Source organism: Nymphalis io, chromosome 25 (genome assembly GCF_905147045.1).
Source record: "Nymphalis io chromosome 25, ilAglIoxx1.1, whole genome shotgun sequence".
Classification (NCBI taxonomy): domain Eukaryota; kingdom Metazoa; phylum Arthropoda; class Insecta; order Lepidoptera; family Nymphalidae; genus Nymphalis; species Nymphalis io.
The window spans coordinates 382,802-406,548 of NC_065912.1; the positions used below are offsets into that span (position 1 = coordinate 382,802).

At 32.4% G+C, this 23,747-nt stretch overlaps 2 protein-coding genes across 2 annotated transcripts in view; both read left to right on the forward strand.

Moving 5' to 3' along the window:
- LOC126778031 (uncharacterized) overlaps positions 1-8,471 on the forward strand; it is a 179,606-nt gene extending 171,135 nt beyond the window's left edge. The window contains exons 2-4 of the mRNA XM_050501378.1: positions 5,855-5,977; positions 6,118-6,257; positions 7,312-8,471. Of these exons, the coding sequence (XP_050357335.1) occupies positions 5,855-5,977; positions 6,118-6,257; positions 7,312-8,051 (1,003 nt within the window). The 3' untranslated portion in view covers positions 8,052-8,471. The remainder of the gene's footprint in view (positions 1-5,854; positions 5,978-6,117; positions 6,258-7,311) is intronic.
- LOC126778314 (complexin) overlaps positions 1-23,747 on the forward strand; it is a 297,079-nt gene that overhangs the window by 182,296 nt on the left and 91,036 nt on the right. The window contains exon 3 of the mRNA XM_050501817.1: positions 16,242-16,324. Within this exon, the coding sequence (XP_050357774.1) occupies positions 16,270-16,324 (55 nt within the window). The 5' untranslated portion in view covers positions 16,242-16,269. The remainder of the gene's footprint in view (positions 1-16,241; positions 16,325-23,747) is intronic.

Below are 23,747 nucleotides of genomic sequence, written 5' to 3' on the forward strand. Positions count from 1 at the left end.
TTACGCTACACGCTTAACACACATACATTCATACACAACATATTTATACATACACACGCTACATATACACAAACACTTATTACTACACTCTTACAAATTATAATAGTGATTGTAATTAAATATCGCTGTGACTGGTAGCGACAGCTCGACAACTGCTAGAATCCGGAGTGCTATTGAGAATTTCTTGAAATTTTTTTTTTATTGTATGTCGCCTTAGTATTTTTGGTCCTTAAAAGCTAGCAACTTAACCGACGATGTATTTGATTTGGATGATAAACACCAAAGTGCAAATGTCACTATGATTATATATACTTAATTTATGTTTAAAATAGTAAATAAGCAATTATTATTTATGTTATAAGTAAATAGATTTATTCACATCATTTTCATTTTATAAGCAATACATATGATGAGTGTTAAGATATATTTCAAGTGTTATAGTCACCTACCGTTAACTATCCTAATGCATTTTTAATGTTGCTCCCACACTTAACACTGACTGATACGGACTCGTGTTTTAAAATGGCGCTACACATCATGGCTACGCTCGCGTTTACTCGTTACGCGTTCGTTTAGTTCAAAATAATAAATTCGTTCTAGTCTAATCTAATCCCAAAAACATATATGAAATTTCATAAGCTAAAAATTCTAATGTAAGTGAAATTTGTAATGGTATACCTTGAGCCTACATATATAACATGTATATATCGCATAGTGTATAACATTTATATATCGCAAGATAAATAACAATTATATTAACTTTAAAAATATTCAAATGAATCAAAAAATCGTTAAGGAATGCTTGTGCGCTAAAGGATATTACACAACCAATGACTTTTAAGGTGATTGCACACCTTGGAAATAAAACGTTCACAGCTGACCCCGCAATCATCTAACCGCTAAAAAATATAAATAAACATAGCAAACACTTTTTTTTGATGAGCCGGCAGAATTTCAGTGAAATTAGACACATGCAGGTTTCACCGTAAAGCACGAGATGAATTATAATTACAAATTAAGCACATGAAAATTCAGTGGTGCTTGCCCGGGCTTGAACCCACGATCATCGGTTAAGATTCACATGTTCTTACCACTGAGCCATCTCGGCTCTTTATTATGTATTATGATTACAAACATTATGTACGAATACTTTAGTGAATAAAGTCGAATCGCGTAATGATGGGGAACGAATTATTTCTTAGAAATGAAAAACATTTATGTCAACATTTTTGACACCAGTAATTTATTGTGTGCGTCTTAAATCAAAATAAATAATATACATTCGTTTCGTAAAGAATCATTTTTGGTTTCTGTTCGCTGGCTGTCTCGCGGTTATTAAGAAAAACATTTCTTGTCATGTTAAATATTTATAAGAAAAACCGTTACACCTTTATAAATAATAAAAATGTCGTAAGCTTAGTCAACATCCTGAGTAGTAATGAAAGCTAATATAACTCGCTATTATTTAAATTGAAACAAGGAAAATCGAATTAATAAAAGTTTAGTTAATTTATCAACTTTGGCTTAGTTTTGTCTTTAGTTTGCTTTACTCGCTTACTGTAATTTTTTTTGTGTTCCGTTTTACATTTAAAAACAACAATATAATTCAATGATTATTATATCAATTCCATATTTAAAAACTATACATATATATATATATCTAACTTCCTATGTGTCATGTATGGAAACTGTGATGCAGTGAGATATTTGACGATATATAATTCTGCTTTCTTTTAGTATTTCAATAAGATTTATTCTCCTCTTAGTACCTCAAAAGTAAACTAGAAGAGACCTCTTATTGGGATAACACAATTAAACACTTTTTTTAATTCTTTTTTTTTTCCTTATATGACCATTTGTGTGCAATAAATAATCTTACAGCTACAATTTTTATACTTAACGAATTCTTAAATGAAGCAATTTTTCATTCAAGTCTCATTTTATCTAACGAAGGGACAGATCAAATGATAAAAGCAATTAATAAAAGAGATAAAAAAAATTGCAAAACCCTTTCGCATTTAAGTCATCGCGTGAAATATTTTTATATTTATGACTTAAAATGATTTTTTTTATTATTAAAAATGTGTTTGAATAATTAATATTCTTATATAATATATTTCGATGTTGTCATTGTTATTTTATTAAGTAACTTTTGTTTCAACGGTACACGGGACGCCTGGCGGTCTAAATGTCGCAGGTTCGATGCTAAACCTATGCACTGCTATTAACACAACATTTGTTCTTAACGGGGGGGCATTAGTAGTTCCTTACAAACCTTACCTTCTTTAAAAAAAAAAGAAAAAAACTAAATTAGATTTATTTATTTTATCGGTTTAATTATAATTTCCTCTCATATATTTAAAAAGTAATAATAATAACTAAAGCAATGATAAAACAATTTATTTACTTTCAAATTCAGCAGGTATTCACCTGCTCATCAATTTTTACACATCTCGTTATAGAAAGAGATGCCTATACTATGCACATTGTCGCTTATCAGTGAAATTATTGAAGCCTTTAACACCTTCTTGTATTATATACTCATGGGAAAATGGATTTTATCGTCAAAGCTATAACATACATTATTCTATGTAACATTATACCTCTGATCTTGATTAGAGGAAAATGGGTCATAAATTAGGTGCAGTAGGGTGTATTTTTCATAGATAACTTATGGTTTTTTCACAGGCTTATCTTTGAAGGCATTCAAGGAAACGACTTTAGGAAGCGGTTGAAGGTTCGTTCCTGAAAGGCGAATGTGTGATCGATGTTTATGAGATATGGTCTTTGTAATTCATAAACATTATTTATATGAACCCTTTTTGTGTAGAAAATTATGATCACGTGTTCTAAATGACACCTTAAAAGGTTTTTGCTTGATGGAGAATTGTAAATGTAATTGTAATACTGAAAACCTAACGAAAGATACTTGGATCAATACAAATTCAACGCAAAACTTTTATTCGATATTAATCATTACACCTAATTATTAATTTTATTGATATTAATTGTATTGTTGTATAAATTTATCAGTATACACAAATTTATTTAAAAACAGTCAATTTAAATAAACTTTAATAATAGGACGATTTAATCGATTCAGTAGCTTAGTCGTGCAAGCGTAACAGACACACAGAGATACTTTCGCATTTATAATATTAATATCGATTACGAGTCGGTGTTTTCATAAACAATATATTAATATTTTTAATTTAATTAAAAAAATATATGTATAAAATATAAAAACCTGCAATTTTAGAAATACTTTTCGCTCTCAAAAGAAACTACAAACAGATTATAATTATTTTCAACAACGTTGGACGGAAATTACGTAAGCAAAACAAAATGGCCGCTCAGTTTAAATTTTTTAGTGGAATGTTTTCGTGAGGCTCGCACACAATTATTTTTAATACGACATAATTATTTTTTCATTTAAAACCTCCCGTACCCAAACCGAGCGTTGCGGCTTGCTTACATTGTTTAGCGAAACCACAGAATATGCCTTATAACGTATACCTGTCATTTTATTTATAACCTACCAGATTCCGTCCGTGGTTTCTCCCGCGAATGAAGTGAGGGGGTCTTTGGTAATCCTTGTCCTTTTCTATATCCCTAACAATGTGTAAGCAATTTCATAATGATCCGACGAGTAGTTAAGACGTGATAGAATAACAAACAAACCTACGCATTTGAACTTACTAGTAGCTTTCGCCGCCGTGTTTAAGTGGGGGGGAAGCGTTAGGTATAAAAAGTAGCCTGATCTTTCTTGTGGCCTAAGCTCGCTTCATAAGAAATATCATCAAAATCGGTCCATGAGTTAGCCGTGAAATCATAACAAACAGACAGACATTGTTTCCTTTACTGATGGTAGGGCTTTGTGCAAGCTCGTCTGGGTAGGTATCACCCACTCATCAGATATTTTACCTCAAAACAACAGTACTTGATATTGTTGTGTTCCGGATTGAAGGGTGAGTGAGCCAGTGTAATTACAGGCACAAGGGACATAACATCTTAGTTCCAGAGGTTGGTGGCGCATTGGTGATGTAAGCGATGGTTAACATTTTCTACAATGTCAATGTTGGTGAGCACTTACCATCAGGTAGCCCATATGCTCGTCCGCCTTTCTATTCTATAAAAAAGACAGTTATTTTTGTATTTATAATATTAGTACGCACAGATTAATTAGGATGTGACCTACTCTTTAACTCTTATTGCGAAATAATCATATCAAAAGTTAGTCCCTTACTTATAAACTTCGTTTAGGGGGTGCATGGGAACTAATTTACGTCACATAAATACAACTTCGAAATTTACGAAACGTTTTGTAACGAGACGCTTTTGAATTACGCCTCGTAGACCATTCTATTGCAAAAACAACGAATATAGTAACACGACATAAAATACATTAAGTGTTTACTTGACAACATTAATAAGGAACCTAAAGTTAACATTTGTGTACGCGAAATTAGCATATTGTTAACAAGAATTTTTCCCAATCCCTTACGCAACGCGGCTCGCTACAAAAGGGCTATCAATTTGCATATAAATAGGGGTCGCTACTGCTTTGTATCATTGGAGTTGGAATAAAACTTGCACTTCATATAAAATTTGTTACAGAAATAAAATCATAAAATTTAAATATATAGTAATGATAAGGCCTCGTACTGGTTAGTTACCACCAACTCAACAATTATTGTACAACTCGGTATGATCGAGTCCAATACAACTATTGTAATTTATGATTTTACTCAAAAAACTTCAGATACCCTTTAATCCATTATTCAATATCGTAATAAATACACAAGTAGGTTACACGTATAAACCGTTGCGCGATAACATTTAACGGATTCCGTACAATTTCCTGTCGACCCACTTACACGAAACCTGTAAAAACCCTCCCTGGAAATTGAGGGCGCACGATATACGTAGTTTTAGGGACACGCACTTTTTCAGTATTAAAGAAAATTTTCTTTGAAGATAAGATTTCTTTGGACTTTTTGTTGCAAATCAATTTGTATAATCAAAATTCGAAATGTTTGCCTTGGAATACAAATTTAGATACGTGTAGTAAAATCAAAATAAATGATATCATTTAGCTTCCTAATTGATAAATGAAAACATTGCCATGTTGCTGTATGAATTTATTTTTAAAGAAGTATGTTTCGCTCAAACGAAGTTGAAGATATGCATTAACGATTTTAACATTACTTTTTCTAGCTTCGTTAAATATTTCCATCGTAACATTTACAACAATGCAAGTTGTTCTGCTAACGTTGCAGTTCTTCATTCGAATTTTCAACAAATATTTACTCATTGTTAATAATATAAGAGATAATCTCCACGGTTTGTTTTGAAATTAAAATATTATTAAAAAAAGGTCAACTTTATTCTAACTTTTATTGAAATTCTTTAATAAGATTTTTAATTTTATTTAAACATATATTTCTTGTACGCTCAATACATTTAAAAAAAAAGTTTGTGTGCATTTGTTAACTTAGTCAATGTTTTTATTTTATCTATTTAATTTTTATTATATAATATTGTTTTGCTGTTGTTAACTGTTTGAATCTTAATAATTATTATTTGTAATTTACAAAATTGCTTGTTTACTGTCATACATAAATTAGTTTTGAGTGGAAACTTGATTGGTGTGTGATCGAGTTAATTTGTTGTGCAGTATATGTAGCGTGTACTGTTTGTTTCCCAGATATAATAAAAAAAATAAAATAAAAAAAACATCTTAATACGTTTCAGTGTTTATTATATTAATTGCTTTAAAGTCCGATTTAGATACTGGCTTTTAATTATTCATACAAAAACTTACCTTTATTCCGCTGCCTAAGGGTTCTTACAGACGAACGGCAAGTTGTGAACGGCAGCCGTCGCCACCTGTCGACGGCAGCCGTCGCCACCTGTCGACGACAGTCGTCAACGCGTCGACGGCAGCAGTCAATACTTCGACGGCTGCCGCCGACAGGTGGCGACGCTTGCAGTTGTAGCGTGTTACGTCCGCCATTTTGTCAGTCGACGACAAATAAACAAAGAGTGCGCAAGCGTCGTGCGTCTACAAAATGAGCTCCGGAGATGAAATTGATGTCGAATTGTTAATTATGGCAGTAAAAAAAGGCTTTGTCTTTGGAATTATAAGCTACAAGACTACAGTAACAAGACAATAAAAAACAGAGCATGGGTAGCAGTGTGTGAGGAAATTGTAAATGATTTTAAGGATAAATCCATAATTGAAAAAAACGCAATCGGTAAGTAACTTTTTATTAAATATTTTATTGAATTTTAAGCAGATTATTTCTTACATATAATAATGGAGATACTATCTATTTGTTTTATATGCAATTCAACTGCCACGAAACACTGCCTTCACTACTGCTAAAATAATCTGAAAAATTTTCTCTTATTATCGGACCCGATAACGAGTCCCCTTCATTAGGGATTGTGGCTATATTTTCCAAACCGTTTATAGTTAGTGTATCTTCAAATGTAAAACCATCTCTGTCACGTACAAAATTATGCAATATGCAACATGCTTTAACAACATCTTTACAGAATTCTAAAGATAACTTCATGGGGGTGTGAAAGATTCGCCACTTATTGGTCAAAATGCCAAATGAACATTCTACATATCTCCTTGCACGTGTTAAGCGATAATTAAAAATTCTCATCTTTTCTGTCAATCTCTTGCCTGGATATGGCCGTAACAAATTTTCTGATAAACTGAATGCTTCATCTCCAATTAAAACATAAGGCAAGGTACATCCATCAGTTGAAATCGGTCTGGGCTTTGGAATGTTGAGTGACTTTTCTTGTAGCTTTGTGAAAAAAATTGTATCTTCAAAAATAGTTGAATCAGAGTGTCGTCCGTAACAACCTATGTCACAAAATATAAATTTATAATCACTGTCACAGATAGCTAAAAGTATAATTGAAAAGTAATTCTTGTAATTGTAATGAGAAGATCCACTATTTCCGGGCTTAAATATTCTTATATGCTTGCCATCAACTGCGCCTATGCAGTTAGGAAATTGAGCGTGTCTTTCAAATCTATCAGCAATCCTTTTCCAAGTTTCTTCGGTTATATTTTGTGGTAAAATGTCGTCTCTCATATTTAACCATACTTGTTGGCAGACATCTTTTATTATGTTGCTTATTGTGGAAATTCCACATCTATATGCATACTGTAGATCTTCAAATGAACAGCCAGTTGCTAAGAACCTGAAAAAATAAAGGCAGTCTTCTTACATATATTTTACTTATTTATTACATACTATTTTAAAATTTTTTTTTATTTTTTTTTAGGTATACAGGTACAGTCTAAATGGAAAACTTTAAGAGACGGCTTCACAAGATATTGCAGAACTTTGAAGAGAAAAAGTGGTTCCGCAGTGTCTAAAGCAAAACAGTATACATTCTATGATCAACTACTATTTTTGAAAGATGTTACCGAAGATAAGGGTCAAAGTACTTCAAACTTTGATGCTCCCTCTCAGACAATTCTACCACCAACAACAACGCCAACGCCAATGCCAAAACGACAACGGATACGCCAAAGTGATGGTGATGATGCTTTGATTGAAAAATTAACTAAGAAATTAAATTATAAACTGGATAAAGCTGAGAGAGACTTTTCTCCTCCTCCAGATGAGGATAAGTTATTTCTGTTGTCCCTAGTAAGTGATTTCAAAAACATAACAGCAGATTGGAAATTAGACGCCAAATTAGAAGTTATGCAAGTAATAAAACATTACAAGTCTCTTTCAATGCCTTCAACGAGTCATTCTTCATATAACTACGCGGGTTATTCCACCACAACACATTCTGCAAGACCGGAAAGTCAAGTCACAACTAATGAAAGCTTGTCGTCTCAGAATTCCATGCAAAACACAATTCCTTCAACGAGTCATTCTTCTCATAACTATTCGGCGTACTCCACTACAACACATCCTGAAAGACCGAAAAGTCAACTCACAAATATTGAAAGCTTATCCTCTGAGGATTCTGTTTCAAATACCATAATAACTGAACTCTTCTCAGAATAATTTACTTTTTGTCTAAATTATTGTTATATTGTTTGTTTTTATGTTTTGTATGGTTTTACTACAAGTTGATTATGAGAAAAAAAATTGCAAAGATTGATCAGGAAAATTAAAAAATCTTGTAGCGGCGCCACTTGTGATTTTATAATCAGTATTATGGAGAATTTGTTGTTAAAAGTTTTATAGTATAATATAAATGTTAATTAATGTTAAGTAAAGTTCCTATTTTAACTTAAATTAAAAATGTTGCCAAAGTTATATTGATTTGATCTCATTAAAGTTATGTCCAGTATATACCATTTTTTGATAAAATTAAACCCTTCCTTCAAACGAGGCGTGAAGAGGCATCTTGCGGGCCGGCAAGGCGAGGGCGGCTAGTGCAGAACCTTCTTCCCGACTGTACTGGCCGTCCTCGCGTTTGGACTCTACTACCACTTAACATCAGGTGGAGTAGAGTCATTTGCCCTCCCGGGTAATATAAAAAAAAAAAAAAAAAACCCTCTTACCTTAATGTCATAGCGAGTCTTTGCTCAGCTGGTATACTTTTTCGCATCACAGTGTCTTGGCGAGATATTGAAAGTTTCAAAATAGATGTCAACTCATCAAAAGAAGCGATTGACATTCGAAAGTAATTGAAAAATTTTTTTTCGGACCTTCGCAAACGTGGATACAGTGTATAAAAATCTCCCTCTTGTTCTCTATACATTAATATTTCTTCAACCCACACTGAACGTGTCTTTCTTTTTCGTTGTCGTCGGCGATGGCGGAGTAAAAGCAATAACAATGTTTCTTCATCGGACGCCATTTTGCAACTGGCTCCTGTACAAGCCGACCAAGACTGCTAGTATGCGGCACTCGCGGCAAGCGTTGTCGCCTGTCGACGGCAGCCGTGGTCGCCTGCCGGCGGCAGCCGTCGACGTATTGACTGCTGCCGCCGACGCGTTGACGACTGTCGTCGATAGGTGGCGACGGCTGCCGTTCACAACTTGCCGTTCGTCTGTAAGAACGCTTAATAAACATTTAACAATTTAAATTAGAGCACTCTTTTCACATATTCTTAGACTTTACATTTTATATTTTTGAATTAAAAAATTAAGAGACTTAATAAATCCCTTTAATTCACTTACACAAGACAATTTAAATTTAAACACCGGTTTGGAACCCCGGATTTTTTTATTTTTTTATAGAATAGGTAGGCGGACGAGCATATGGGCCACCTGGTGGTAAGTGGTCACCAACACGCATAGATATTAGCATTAAGAAATGTTAACCATGACTTACATCGCCAATGCGCCACCAACATTGGGAACTAAGATGTTACGTCCCTTGTGCCTGTATCTTTTTTTTTATAGCATAGGGAGGCGGACGAGCATATGGACCACCTGATGGTAAGTGGTCACCAACGCCCTTAGATATTGGCATTGTAAGAAATGTCAACCATCGCTTACATATCCAATGCGCCACCAACCTTTGGAACTAAGATTTTATGTCCCTTGTGAGCCAATGTAACAGGCTAATTACATTGGCTCACTCACCCTTCAAACCGGAACCCAACAATACCAAGTACTGCTGTTTTGCGGTATAATATCTGATGAGTGGGTGGTACCTACCCAGACGAGCTTGCACAAAGCCCTATCACCAGTAAATTACACTGACTCACTCACCCTTCAAACCGGAACGCAACAATACCAAGTACTGCTGTTTTGCGGTAGAATATCTGATGAGTGGGTGGTACCTAACTAAACGAGCTTGGACAAGGCCCTACCACCAGTAAAGTAGATGTGGATTATAACTCAAAATATTAGCAAGTACCTTCTCAGTAATCAATAGCAGTAATATACAGTATCAGTTTCCGGTCGCGGCTTCGTGGCTACATTTATATTAATTGTAAATCAAAAACATCAAACAAATACTTTATTTAATTACGATACATCATTTTAATTTATATCGTCCTTATTAATAATTATGATTTAAACGATATAAGTTGGTCAAAAATATGCATAGCACCATAAAGCCTTTGCATGAAATATTTGCGCAATTAAAAAAATTAAATTCGAATTTCAAATAACAATAATGAAAGAAATAGCATATTTTTAACAGACTTTTCGTTTATCTAGGTAAGTACTTGAGTATTTTTCCCAACGAATTGTCATATCCGATCACAAACTCGACATGATTTATCTTTACTTGATAGTCTTGCTTGGCTGCGAGCCAAAGTGGAGCCGGCTGGAGTGAAGGCTATTTAAATTCTATAGTTATAGAAAATGTATGAAATTCAAATCAGGTTATTATCAAAACGAAGCTATAAATTCACAATGACAGTACAGCACATCATTCACGGACAATTTAATAAGGAGAGCGAAATTTAAAGTTGAATAAGGTTGAAGAGGAGCAATATTTAAAGAGAATGGAGGCCCGCAAAGCCGGCCGTCAGAGCGTCACGGTAGCGTTTTCAAGCGCCACGGGGCGCTTCTCGTTAAGACGGAAAGGGTACCGCTGGTTTTTTAATGGGTATTCCGATGTTCGGGGCGCACTCGGCGCCATAGACACCGGCGACCCCCACACCCCCTACAGCGTTCCCGTAAAGGAAATGCATAATGCGTCTTTCCAGCGTTGAAAAAAAAGGAGGAATATTTAAGGTTGTCTTTTCTATTGTCCTGTTTTATTTCCTTCTAAAACCATCCTAAAAAAATAATAAAAAAAAAAGACTAAAGTAAACGACCATTCGTGATATGTATTAATTGGTCGAAATATTTAAATGTATACCTTAATAATTAACTAAAGGCACAATAGCAACAAGTAATAACAAGCGACGTAACATCTCACTTAATATCCACGGTTCGTGGCGCATTGGGCTGAGGTTATATTTTCAGCGCCAATGTCTATTAGCGGTGGTGAGCAGGTACCATTATTATACTAATATTATAAACGAGAAGACTCTGTCTGTATGTATGTTACGCTTTCACGGCTTACCCACTGAAACGATTTTAATTAAATTTGGTATGAAGCAAGTTTGAAAACCAAGAAAGGATATTATGACCTTTACTATTTTTATTTGACCGCACAAGTATTAAATATCTTAAATAATACTAGTTTATGTATATATATACATCCCAACCCACGAATAATTGATCACTAGAAACCAATTCGAGAAAATATCCTTCCTTTGGTACATCGTTAGTTGATCGCCTTGGTTGTCATGGCAACGGATTCGCTCGTCACTAACGCCATCTCTCAATTTATCAAGGAGCTATCTCGAATCTTTTACCCACTTCGTAGTCCGCAAGAAAGTTGATAGATGGCAGTGCAGTATGCATCTCGATTTTTTATTTCGACTTATAAATTATTATAATAATGACATTATTTATGATAATAAATAACGTATCAAAGTTTTTTCAAAAAAGGTATACTTGTTTTTAAATTGTATAATTTTAACATAATAACAATTATGTATTAAAAAACATGAATAGATAAAACTCATCATTGTTAGTCTTACAAAACACACAAGAACATTTTGTATTGTGTCACAATTATATATCGTGTGCAGCGATGACGTTCTTTTCATCATCTACCTACATAATAATTATGTAGAATTCCTTTTCATTGATTTACATACAATTAAATTTAATTGTATATAGTTGTCTACGACATTTGAGAGAATGAGTGTTTACCGAGATCATGTCGGTTCTTTTTGATAGTAATTTAATCCTGTAACATAATTCAAAAGTGATTTTAAAGTCACTTGTATAAAATATTTTAATTTTATTATTATTTTAATCGTACGTTTTGTTTGCTTACACATTAATTTATTTTCGTTCGGCAAAACCATTAAAATCACATATCCATCCGCCAAACAGCAATGCTTAGTATTGTTGTAATCCGGTTTGAAGCGTGAGTGAGCCAGTGTAACTACAGGTACAAGGGATATAATATCTTGGATCCCAAGGTTGGTGGCACATTTGGCTTGTTAGGAATGGCTTAAATTTCTAACGGCGCCAACATCTATGTTAGCTTCCGGCTCGAAGGTTCTTGCGTTGATGACAATTTGCGTGTTCGCCGACCAATTTTATAAACAAAAGTGTTCATTGTAGATTATACTATAATATAATGGTATAAGGTACCATTATGTTGATGGCCTAGTGGTAAAAACGCGTGAATCTTAACCGATGATCGTGGGTTCAAACCCGAGCTAGCACCACTGAATTTTCATGTGCTTAATTTGTGATTATAATTCATCTCGTGCTTGACGGTGAAGCAAAACATCGTGAGGAAACCTGCTTGTGTCTAATTTCACTGAAATTCTGCCACCAACCCGCATCGGAGCAGCGTGGTGTAATAAGCTAAAAACCTTCTCCTCAAAAAGTGAGATGAGGCCTTAGCCCAGCAGTGGAACATTCAAAGGCTGTTAGTGTATGTTGGTATTGAACTCAGAACAAACGATATTTAAATATTTTTAATAATCTGAAAACATTTAAAATACTACGTACATATCTACCTTTTTAAAAATAACTCTCGAAATATCTTAGAAACTCGCGAGAATTTTAAAATTCCCGTTATAATAGTTCACACTTTAGTCTCACTTCATTTAATTTCTGAGGTCATAAAATCGAACATTAAACTGATTTATTGCTACGAACTTTCAGTGTTTGACTTTTAATAGGATCTGAACTTATTTATTACGTTAAATTTTTAACTATAGATCATATAATAATGATAATGTCCTCCAGACCGATTTCGGCCGCGGCGGCCAATCTCATAAGCCAACTGCGCAGGACATATTATAGTGCACACTATACTTAGTGCACACTAACTGTCATAATCCGATGGAACGGCAATCGGACACGACCGGAAAGAGTTCTGGCGCAGAACCAACGACTTTACGTGCTTTCCGTGACACGGGAGTGTACACACTTTCAAATTCCACACTCCGGGCTGCTACTGAGAATTTTCTGACAGAAAAACTCTTGTTATTAGCGTGACCTGGAAATTGAACCCAGCAGAATACATCAAGCCACTAGAGCAACAAGGCAGTCATAGAGCATATAATGAACAATTAAATATAATATTATGAATCCGTAATGTGTACCAAACTATTTCAATATATATTATATACTTATTCGCGAAATAAATACAGTTATCTTACAAGCTCTGTGTTAGCCCGTCTGGGTAGGTACCGTCCACTCATCAGATATTCTAACGATAAATCCGAATCCGAATTGAAGGGTTAATGAGCCAGTGTAGCTACAAGGGACAAATCAAGTTCCCAAGGTTGGTGGCAATGCGAATGGACGGTGGAGACCGACTAGACCTCGGTACCGCTGTTAGTCTGATAACAGAAATATATATGTCTGTAGGAATAATAGTACACCCAACTTAATATCGAACTCTCAGTCCCTGAAATTGTACAGAATTTATTAATAATAATAATAAAAAACTATTGATTTTTCTTCACCTTAACTTACTATGGAAAAAAATGATTAGTATAATTTTAAGTGGTCATCTGTATTACAAACATTAGCAAACTAACGGGAAGGATACAATGTCAAAGAAATATTTTGTGAAGTTTAAACTGGAATTTTTATTTTTTTATCCATTTTTACAATCTAGCAGCACTGATTATAATTTGCATAGACAAACAAATGCATTCAAAATTAGAATATAAATTCGCCAATTACTTTCAACGTATTGATTTATTGTTCTAATTGTTATATCTACTAACTACCAATACTAAGCACAAGTAAATATGTGCAAATAAATAAAATTGAAGCGTTTGTATGTGATTTTAAAATAAGTGAAATGAAATGAATATGGCTATTTGCGAGTCACCAAAACCAACAAAACCATTTTTATTTTAGACTACAGCTGCAAACTAATAATTAAAATTTTTATACATATATATTGGCATTACGATAAAATAGGTATGACATTTTTTTATTCTTTATTCGTAATTTAATGTACGTTAACAACGATGGCCCCGTGGTAAGAACGCGTGAATCTTAACCGATGATCGTGGGTTCAAACCCGGGCAAGCATCAATACGGGAGAGGAGGGCCCAGCAGTGGATATTCACAGGCTGTTACTGTTAACAATATTACTACATGTTTAATATTTGCACACCGATGAACCGCAGAATATGCTGATAATTGTTAATAATTTACTAATTCACTATATATACATATTCTGGCAAATGAGGGAATTGCTATTACTCATTATTTTCAAGGATTTTCGTTACAACCCGAATGTGCTACGCTGGCGAAGCCGCGAGTTTTGCCAGTTTATTAATAAATTAATGACGATATATTCGCCGGTTATGACGAGTCGACCGCAGACAGGATTATAAAACCTGAAATGATAAATACATTGTACTTTTGTCGGTACCAATGATAGTAACAAATAAATATGTGCATGGAATTAATTACACATACGTATATTGATTTTTATCTCGACTATCCCTAGATTGTGTTGATAATGTAAAGAGTAATTTGACTACCTCTAGTGGAGCTTATGATCCCGTGGATACCGATTGTATAAACTCTGACTTTCGATACTAAACAGTTATCGGGAGTATCCGTGGTTAAAATCTCATCATCAGCAGTGAGAGCTGACACTGTTAACACTCCCGTGCTTCGGATTACACGTAAGCATCTAAAACCGTTTGTTCTGCGTTTGAAATTTGAAATATACCATTGGATTATGAGAGTGAGGGAATAGCAAGTGCGAGTGCGTTTTCGCACACACTTGTTCAATCGGAATATCTCCTGTGCAGTTGGCCAGTTTCCGTTGAGAAGGGACGCTACGACTGATATAATTCACTAGGACATTATCAACGTAAAGAGCAGATAAGCTATGTAACATTAGCAATAACTTACAGACGGCTTAGTTGTTCATTAACATACTGACAAATTGTTTTGAAATAGAAACCTTTTAATGTTGCCATTATATTATACATAAAATTATACATTGTACCAATATATTATTATTCTAAAGATACCAATTAGAAACATATCATGTCTTACTTTCATAGTTAGAGTTAAATATGTTCTTTTTATAATCTATTAATTCATTTAATTTATTCAAATTACTTATTAGAATCATTGTTTATGTACTAAAGTTTATTAATTAAAGCTTAAAAATAGGTTTATTTATCTGAGTGAACTAATTGTAGGTACTTAGTTTAGTGAGTATATAATTTAAAATTGAAAAAAAGTAAATAGTCTGTAAACGTCCCACAGCTGGGTTATAGCCTCCTCTCTTTTTGAGCAAAGTTTTAGAGGTTATTTCACCACGCTGCTCCGATGCGGGTTGGTGGTTACACGTGGTATATTTTCATCTGAAATATGCAGTTCCCTCACGCCTTTTTCTTCACCGTCGAGCACGAGACGAATTATAAGCACATGAAGGCTCACTGGTGCCTTACCTACTTCCTAAAATTAGTTATTCTTTCGAAATATAAATTACAAATACTCCTTATAGAACACATTAATATAATTACGATTAAAGAATTATACACACTTATTATATTTATAGTCATATAAAAATGTTTAATAACTCTCCGACTGGGACGGATAATGGCCTCTCTTGCCTCGAGTGACCTTAATCTCCCAATTGATCGCTTTTTAATTCAACCAATTCACTCCGTCTTTAATTATAAATGGATTGGCTTGGAAATATGAAAAGGTTATATTAGAATGATCGAGCTGATCTAATGTGATACTGGGCTCTATGTTACGAATGGAATTTCAATTCATTTTTATTAAAAGAAACGATATGGCCCCGTAGGAAAACCTGTTCCATATGATAGTCCTAACCGAAGATCAGAAACATCACCGAGATTATAGTCCACGTTTGAGGATAACATCTGCACGTGTCAGATGATTCTATGTCCTCGGAGCAGAAAGGACTTTACCCAGCATTGAAACATTACCGGTCTATAGCTTTAATTTTCATTTAGTCTGAATAAGGAGCCTTTGAATTTCGTGTCGGTTCGTTTTATTTGGAATTAATTTTTCAAATATTTAGTCTACCTCAGCTATAGTTTTGACTTTTAAATGATAAATTAAAAGTGCTTAAAACAACTGGAATAAAGTATTTGAATAACGTGCTATATCGAATCCTAGTTGGATTTATTGTATTTAATATGTTATAATTGCAATATCTTCGTTATCATAAATGTTTTTGTTTTTATTGTTTCAGTTTAACCAGTAAAAGCGAATAAAACAAGATGGCGGCGTTCGTGGCAAAGCAAATGGTGGGGAACAAACTTAGCGCCGTAAAAGGTATGTATTATTAGTAATCATATAAACAAAACTAAGTTACCGGTTCATTTAATTTTTCACATTATCAAATATTACAATAGGTAGAATTTAATAAAATTCGATTATTATACCTACTTATTCATATTTAAGGTTTTATATATTGTAGCAAAAATACTGGCAGCACGCACACGACACAAATTATATTTAAGCACTTGTATTGTTATACGAACTATAAAATTGTCTAAAAGAGATCGCTGTTTTAAATGTAACATCCGTATACGGTTTTGTTTTTATTTCCTTATGTACTTACCGCAATTTGTAAATCTTTGTCACGCATTATACCATAGTCTAGGCATTAATGATAAGATGAAAATCCAATTAGTACTGACGTAGTCAAAACATACAGATTTATTTATTAATAGTAGCATCGAGATATATTGCGGAGCTGCGAAATTCATAACATCACTAGATAGTAACGAGCGGACGGATGCGTGCTCTTCGCATATTTAGCCAATAATAATACAATTTGCAATATTGTGATCTACGTTACATTTCTTTTTCTTATATCGATACTCATTAATGAATAGTATGTCGGTGATTTCTTTTTGATCTGTACTGTAACAATTGACAGTTAACTAGCTGTCCTTTCAAACATTCGCTCGTTAAGGAGAACTGAGGTACAATAGACTAATGGTCAAACAGTGGTTTTAAAAGGTGTATTATTGTTACTTTATGTCTATTGTTTCTTTTTAACTAAATTTTGTGAATTTTTATTTGAGTCTTTGTCTGCTTTTCACTAAAATTTTAATCACAGAATGTTTTGCCTAAATCTTAAATGTTATTATTCGTTGAATTTGTTTAAAATATTGTAATTTTGTTATCTGTTAATTTTCATTCCATCGTGATTTTTTTTTTTTGTGCAAATGTTTTACAACATAGGGAATTGTCGCTTTTTTAATAACTCCATTGCAGTTTTACACTATAGCAATTATTATCGTTTACATTTTATTTCTGATTATTGATTAATTGGGTCCGATTGATTGGTTTTTAAATGAAATTATAATTATTTGTCACAAAGTTAACTGAAATAGACGTTACTCATACGTAGAAGAATATTGGGATTGACTATAGATAATTTTGTACTCTTTAAAGATTTGACAATAGAATATAGTTCCATATATAGAATTTAGTTCCGGTGCTACCTACCTATTATTTGGCTGTAAGCTAATAGGTAAATATACCTTCCGTACGCCTTGTGCTCATTCAGGTAATTCAAACGTCCATATTGCAAGATTAAACCGCAATTACAATTTACTAGACTATAATTAGTATGTTAATGAATATTGACAATAATTAATTATAATATTGTATTACAATAAATCGAACTATTTCTTTTAATTGATTGCAATTAGGTATATATGTAAATCATCAGCTTCGTCTGCGAAGATTTGCGATTGCGATCGAATTCAATGTAATTATATTTTCGGAATTAAATTAACGTTTCATCCGCGAGCCTTGCAACAAACTGTCGTATTAACCACCGTTATAAGTTTGGTACCTTGTGACACTTTTATCTAAATTTTAGTATTCAGTAGAGGCGATGATAGCATCGCATTCAATTACATATATCAAACAAGACAACGTTTGCGGGATTTGCTAGTTAGGTATATTTAAATATACTAAAGCCAACCTTGCGTTATAAATATCTGATTCATTGGACACAGAAATATGTACTCTAAAAACACATGACACATGATACATAACTAAAGAATAAGGACGCCATTGACATTAATTACTGGTTATTTATACATATAAAAAATAACTGACTGACATATCAAGGCAAAGCCTAATCTACTGGGACTAGCACCATGTTGATTTACATTCGGGTCCTTTTACACAGTAGTTTAGCAATAAGAAAGGATTTTGAAAATTTAACCCCTTTTTTTCACGCTGGAAAAACGCGTCATGCGTTTCCCCCATGGGAACAGTGGGGGGGTTGTTATCGGGCCAATTCATATTTCTTGCTAAGTATAAAAATCAAGCGCATCCATTTTAAAAAGATATCGTTCAAAAACTCCCAACAGACAAACACCATCAGCCTTACACTAATAAGTGGTAACGCAGCTAATGAACTAAAGCCCGGATGATTTCCCGCGAGAGCGGCTTTTATCCGAACCCCGAGAGATCATTACTTTTATTTATTAAGAATTTACTTTTATAAAGACGCGATAAATTGAGACAGGCTTTTAAAATGAGAGGCTGCTTAACAATGTCGCAATTACATTTTATCTTTAAGTAAATTGTTCTGTGTGTATTTATAATTCATCTCGTTCTCGCGCTAAGGAAAACATCTCGAGCCTTTTGTGACGGATAAAGTTTTGACATTTATATGTCAACTTAAGTGAAGCAGCGCAAGGGAATACGCTACATACGGAATCTCTTAACAGTCAATTGTAATCGTTTCCCAGCTATTTGTTTTCTGGTTTACTAAAAATTTAATTTAATTTCTATCATACATATTATTAGACTACCGATGCTACCAAATAATTTTAATATTTTATACATATACTTCAAATGTACTTAAAGTACATTAAATAATTTAAGTACATTTGAACATACATACATACAAGACACAAAAATAGCAGATTTTGAACAATTTTTGTCACAAACTTAATTCCACGCTGGCAAGTTGCGGGTCTGCTAGTCAATAAATAAACCTAATTAAAAATCAAAATTTAATTTATTGATAAAGACCCGTACGCGCACATTTATAATAATATTATAGTGTATGTTGGTTAAAGCCTCCTCGCATTATAAAGTTTAGAGCATATTCCAGCACGCTGCACCAATGCATTATATCTTGCTTCACTACCGAGTACGGGATGAATTACAAACACAAATTAGGTACAATAAACTAATAGATTTAAACTTCTTTGGTGAAGAACTGAGCCTCGATGGGTAGAAACCCATCGAGGCTCAGTGCCTTAAAAATAAATCAAATACATAAATACCATCAAGTAATCTGCACCGCAAAATGGACAAATTCAAAATTAACCTTTTGATACCAACTACAGGAAATATTTTAACACGAACAAAATACAAATGAAAAATTAAACAAAATACATCATTTGAATATTTATTTATTGTTATAAAAATAAAAGCTATAAAATATTTACTTACAAATATAATTTATTAATAACAATCGATTGGGAAGCGCAAAAGTCTTAGTAGTAAATAAATGAAAAAATAATACAAATTCTATTATAAAATCGTAAATATAAATATTATTTCTTCATTATCTTTAAACTAAATATATCATTAAGTTTTATTTCAATTATTCTTTATATTTTTATATAAACTGACTGAAGCGAATTACTTCGAATTACAACGATTACAATTTAGAAATGAATGAGAACTTTATTAACACTTTCAGGAACAGTACCATAGATAAAGATAAGTAATCGTTATGATATCTACAGGAGTTTACTGTCGCATAAAATAACGTATATAACTAGGATTAAGTAAAGGAATAAAGTTTAAAATGGTTTAAGAACTATAATTTACTTTATAACAGAATGACTATTATTGTTTTAATGTATTCATATTTTTCTTATAAAGCACCTCGAAGGGAATAGATATATGTATATATGAAATATGATTTTAAAAATATTATACATAGCACTTTTATAATGAAACGCACATCACCTTCTTGCTGTTGAGATGAGCAGTATTGCTAGTTAATACAAGTCATAGCCTCGTTAAGAACTGCTATGTTACTACTCATAATATTCTTAAAAAAAAACTTTATAAATGATTTAAATTGCTTTTTAAAAAAAATAGTCATTGATATTACGTTTAATTAAAAAAAAAATGCAATGTCAATAATATTCCAATATTTACCCCTACAATTAAGCGTAAAGCTTGTTTTAGTAATGGGGACGACAATAGCACGAGGGGTCAGAATCGAACCATTGTGCTATTGATGATAATAAACATGAATATAGGTTACATTATATATGTGCTATATATAAATTATAAATGTACTTATTAACCTAACAATCTTAATTAATATAATAATTGGAAGACAATAAAACTTATTTTAACTTATATGATAATTTTCTTAACTAAACAATATTAAAGCTGCAAAGCTAATGATCTTAATTATCTATCATATAAAAAAGTAAGTAATTTATAATTTTTACTCGGACGAATTTGTCACAGTTTGTTTGTGCTTTTAAACCGATTCACAGATACATAGACTAATATTATAACAAAAATAAAACTCCAAAAAGGTTCTATAAAGTCTGCTAAAAACCAAACCGATCCTTTTTAATCTCTCTGTACTGAATTTTCTATAAATATTTATTTAAAAAATCGCTTTTACTTTTTTTTTTTAACTTTATTTTGACTTTATAGTTATTACGTTTATTTTAAATAAAGTTATATTTTTCTAGTATTTTTTTTTTACAATCGATTTTTTTGTTTTGTAATTTGATAGTAATATTTCAAATATAATTGAAACGATATAAACTATAAAATGTACCTTACGACATAAGTACCTTTTATTTAACTTAACTGTTTAGAAATCAATGAAGTATAATTTTGTATTACAAATGCTTAAATGCTCACATAATCACTGTCAGCCTTATAAACGTTGCTTAGCGATTGTTTAGTTAAACACTGATTCCTGTCTTTTTCTATCTTCATTGTTTTGACATTCGAAAGAATAAGACACAGCATTGTTGAACTAATTAACCGCTCAACGTTTATAAGTTCATTCATAAACGTTTAAATGTTTTATCTTTTGTGAATATTATTAGTTAACATATTGCAAAACTATATATGTTTTCTTCTTTAAGTAACACTGAACTTTGATTTGACAATTCACAATTCCAGTGTCCACAGATAAAATAATACTTAAAACTTTCATCGGCTTAATAATATCTGAAGGTATCGTTTTCATTCGAATAGTTTCAATAAACTTTTCGATTGGACTTAATGTCTGATCAATTGAATAAACATTAATCTCCCATATCAATAGAATACTCTTTATTATGAAATAAACTGATCAACATTCTTTTTCTCATTCCTTTATATGCGTCCGGGCTATAGCAGTCCTTGTTATTATCATTCTCTTCGACGTATCCCAGTGTGATACTCTCTTCAGAACCCGGTAAAAGTATCTCCTTCCTCTTTCTCTTTCTGCTTCGGTCGATTTTGCTTCGCACCGGTCGCTCTGGACTTCTCGGTGATATCGGCGAGTGAAATAATTTCTTTATAATCGGTTTTAAACTTGTCGGTTTGCGTACAGGCGAGTCTGTTTCCGTCTGAAAACAAAATAAGAAATTATATAAAATATTCGAAACTATGTCCAGATCAGTCACAGTTATTATTTTATTATTGTAATTTCTTAAGTTCCCCGGAACAAAGTACCGCCGAAAAAGTTGTCATTATTTATTTGTTATGCTTGATAAAATGAGACCTTCGCCTTGTTTATATAACTGGTATGTTTATTAATGTTTTTAAATAAAATTATACATTGTGTGTATTAGAAATATGTTTGTTTGTGGCAATTTATTATGTCGAATTATCTTGAGTACAAAATATTAATTTTGCGTCCAAACTTAAATAACCCGATGCGTTAACTGAACGTCTTGTAAGTACTTTCGTTTGAAAGTTTATTTTTTTAAAAGGAATTTTCATATAAAGTAAAAATAGTACGAACATTGAACAAAATATTTATAATTTATTTAATATTTTATAAAATAAACAAATCAATATTGTCAATTTTTTATTTGTTACTCTTCAGATTAAAGTTATTTAATTATATAAAGTTAAAAAATAATAATATCTTGGGACATTATTTACACACGGCCATCTGATCCCAAACTAAGCAGAGCTTGTGCTATGGAAACCAGACAACTGATATGACATGACATATACCATTTTTCTTTTGTAAATACATACTTATATAGATAATTACACCAAGACTCAGGACAAACATACATGTTCATGCACACAAATGTCTGTCCTGGGTGGGAATCGAACCCACAACCTTCGGCGTGAAAGGTCTACCAACCACGCCAACCGGCTCATCAAAAAAAAGCGTTTGCTAAGTTTATTTTATAAAGCCTAAAAAATTAGCGAGGCTCTAATAATCCAAAATCAAAATATATATTATAATATGACTATATGCAAGTTTGTCATCGAGTGGCATGACCATTTACTAGTCGCCTCAATAAAGTAACAAAACAATGATTAAAATGTTTAAACGAATCGCTTTCCTATCGATTAGTTTCATATTCTCGCAAAACCGAAGACAGTTCTAGTGTGTTATAGATAAATAATAAAGTTATTTTATTTAATTACCCGAAAATACTTCGACTTATCTTGTTCTATAATAACTGCTAACATCTTAGATACATTTGAGCGTAAAACAATGAATAAATATTCCAATAAAAACGGAAGCTAAAACATTTTAATTTAAACATAACATAAAGACAGCGTGTGGATCTCTACCGGCGAAACCGGTATATAATAAAATATTCGTTCATAAATTATTCTTTATATATTCATAAATTATTTATATGTGCAAAGATAACAATTATGATTTATTTTATATAAAATATAATGTGATGAACTTGAGAAGTATTAGTCGAAACGTCAGAAATAGTATATCGTTATTTTTTCCGAATAATGTAACTTATCTAAAATTATGATTCGTTATTTTAATATAACAAACTTTTACGGTCTGGTAATGATGGCGACCTTATGTAGTACAAATTTTGTATATTTAACAGTTTGGCAAACGACCGAGGTAACGTTGCCAGCGTTTTGTTGAGCAGGAAGCAAAGGACTTTGACGAGCCGGTTGGCGTGGTTGGTAGAACACTTGCCTTTCACGCCGAAGGTTGTGGGTTCGATTCCCACCCATGACAGACATTTGTGTGCATGAACATGAATGTTTGTCCTGAGTCTGGGTGTAATTATCTATATAAGTATGTATTTACAAAAGAAAAGTAGTCTTATGTAGTATATCAGTTGTCTGGTTTCCATAGCACAAGCTTTGTACAAGCTTAATTTGGGATCAGATGGCCGTGTGTGAAAAATGTCCCAGGATATTATTATTATTATTATTATTATAAAGTTTTTTTGTTTTGGTTAAATATCATAAACTTAATGTACTTTACGTTAATATATTATTATATTTATAGTTTATATGACTACTAAAATTCACCATTAGTGTAATTTTAAACGTAAAACAATAATTGTAATTAGATATGTCTTCAAAAAAAAAATCAAAATTTCAATACACACATAGCATTCAACAGATATATATTAAGGTCTATATACCTGACTTGGTAATATGTGAATGAACTATAGCAGGTTGTTAATAAAGTAATCCACATAAAAATTTTTCATTTAAGCATTGTGGGAACATCAAA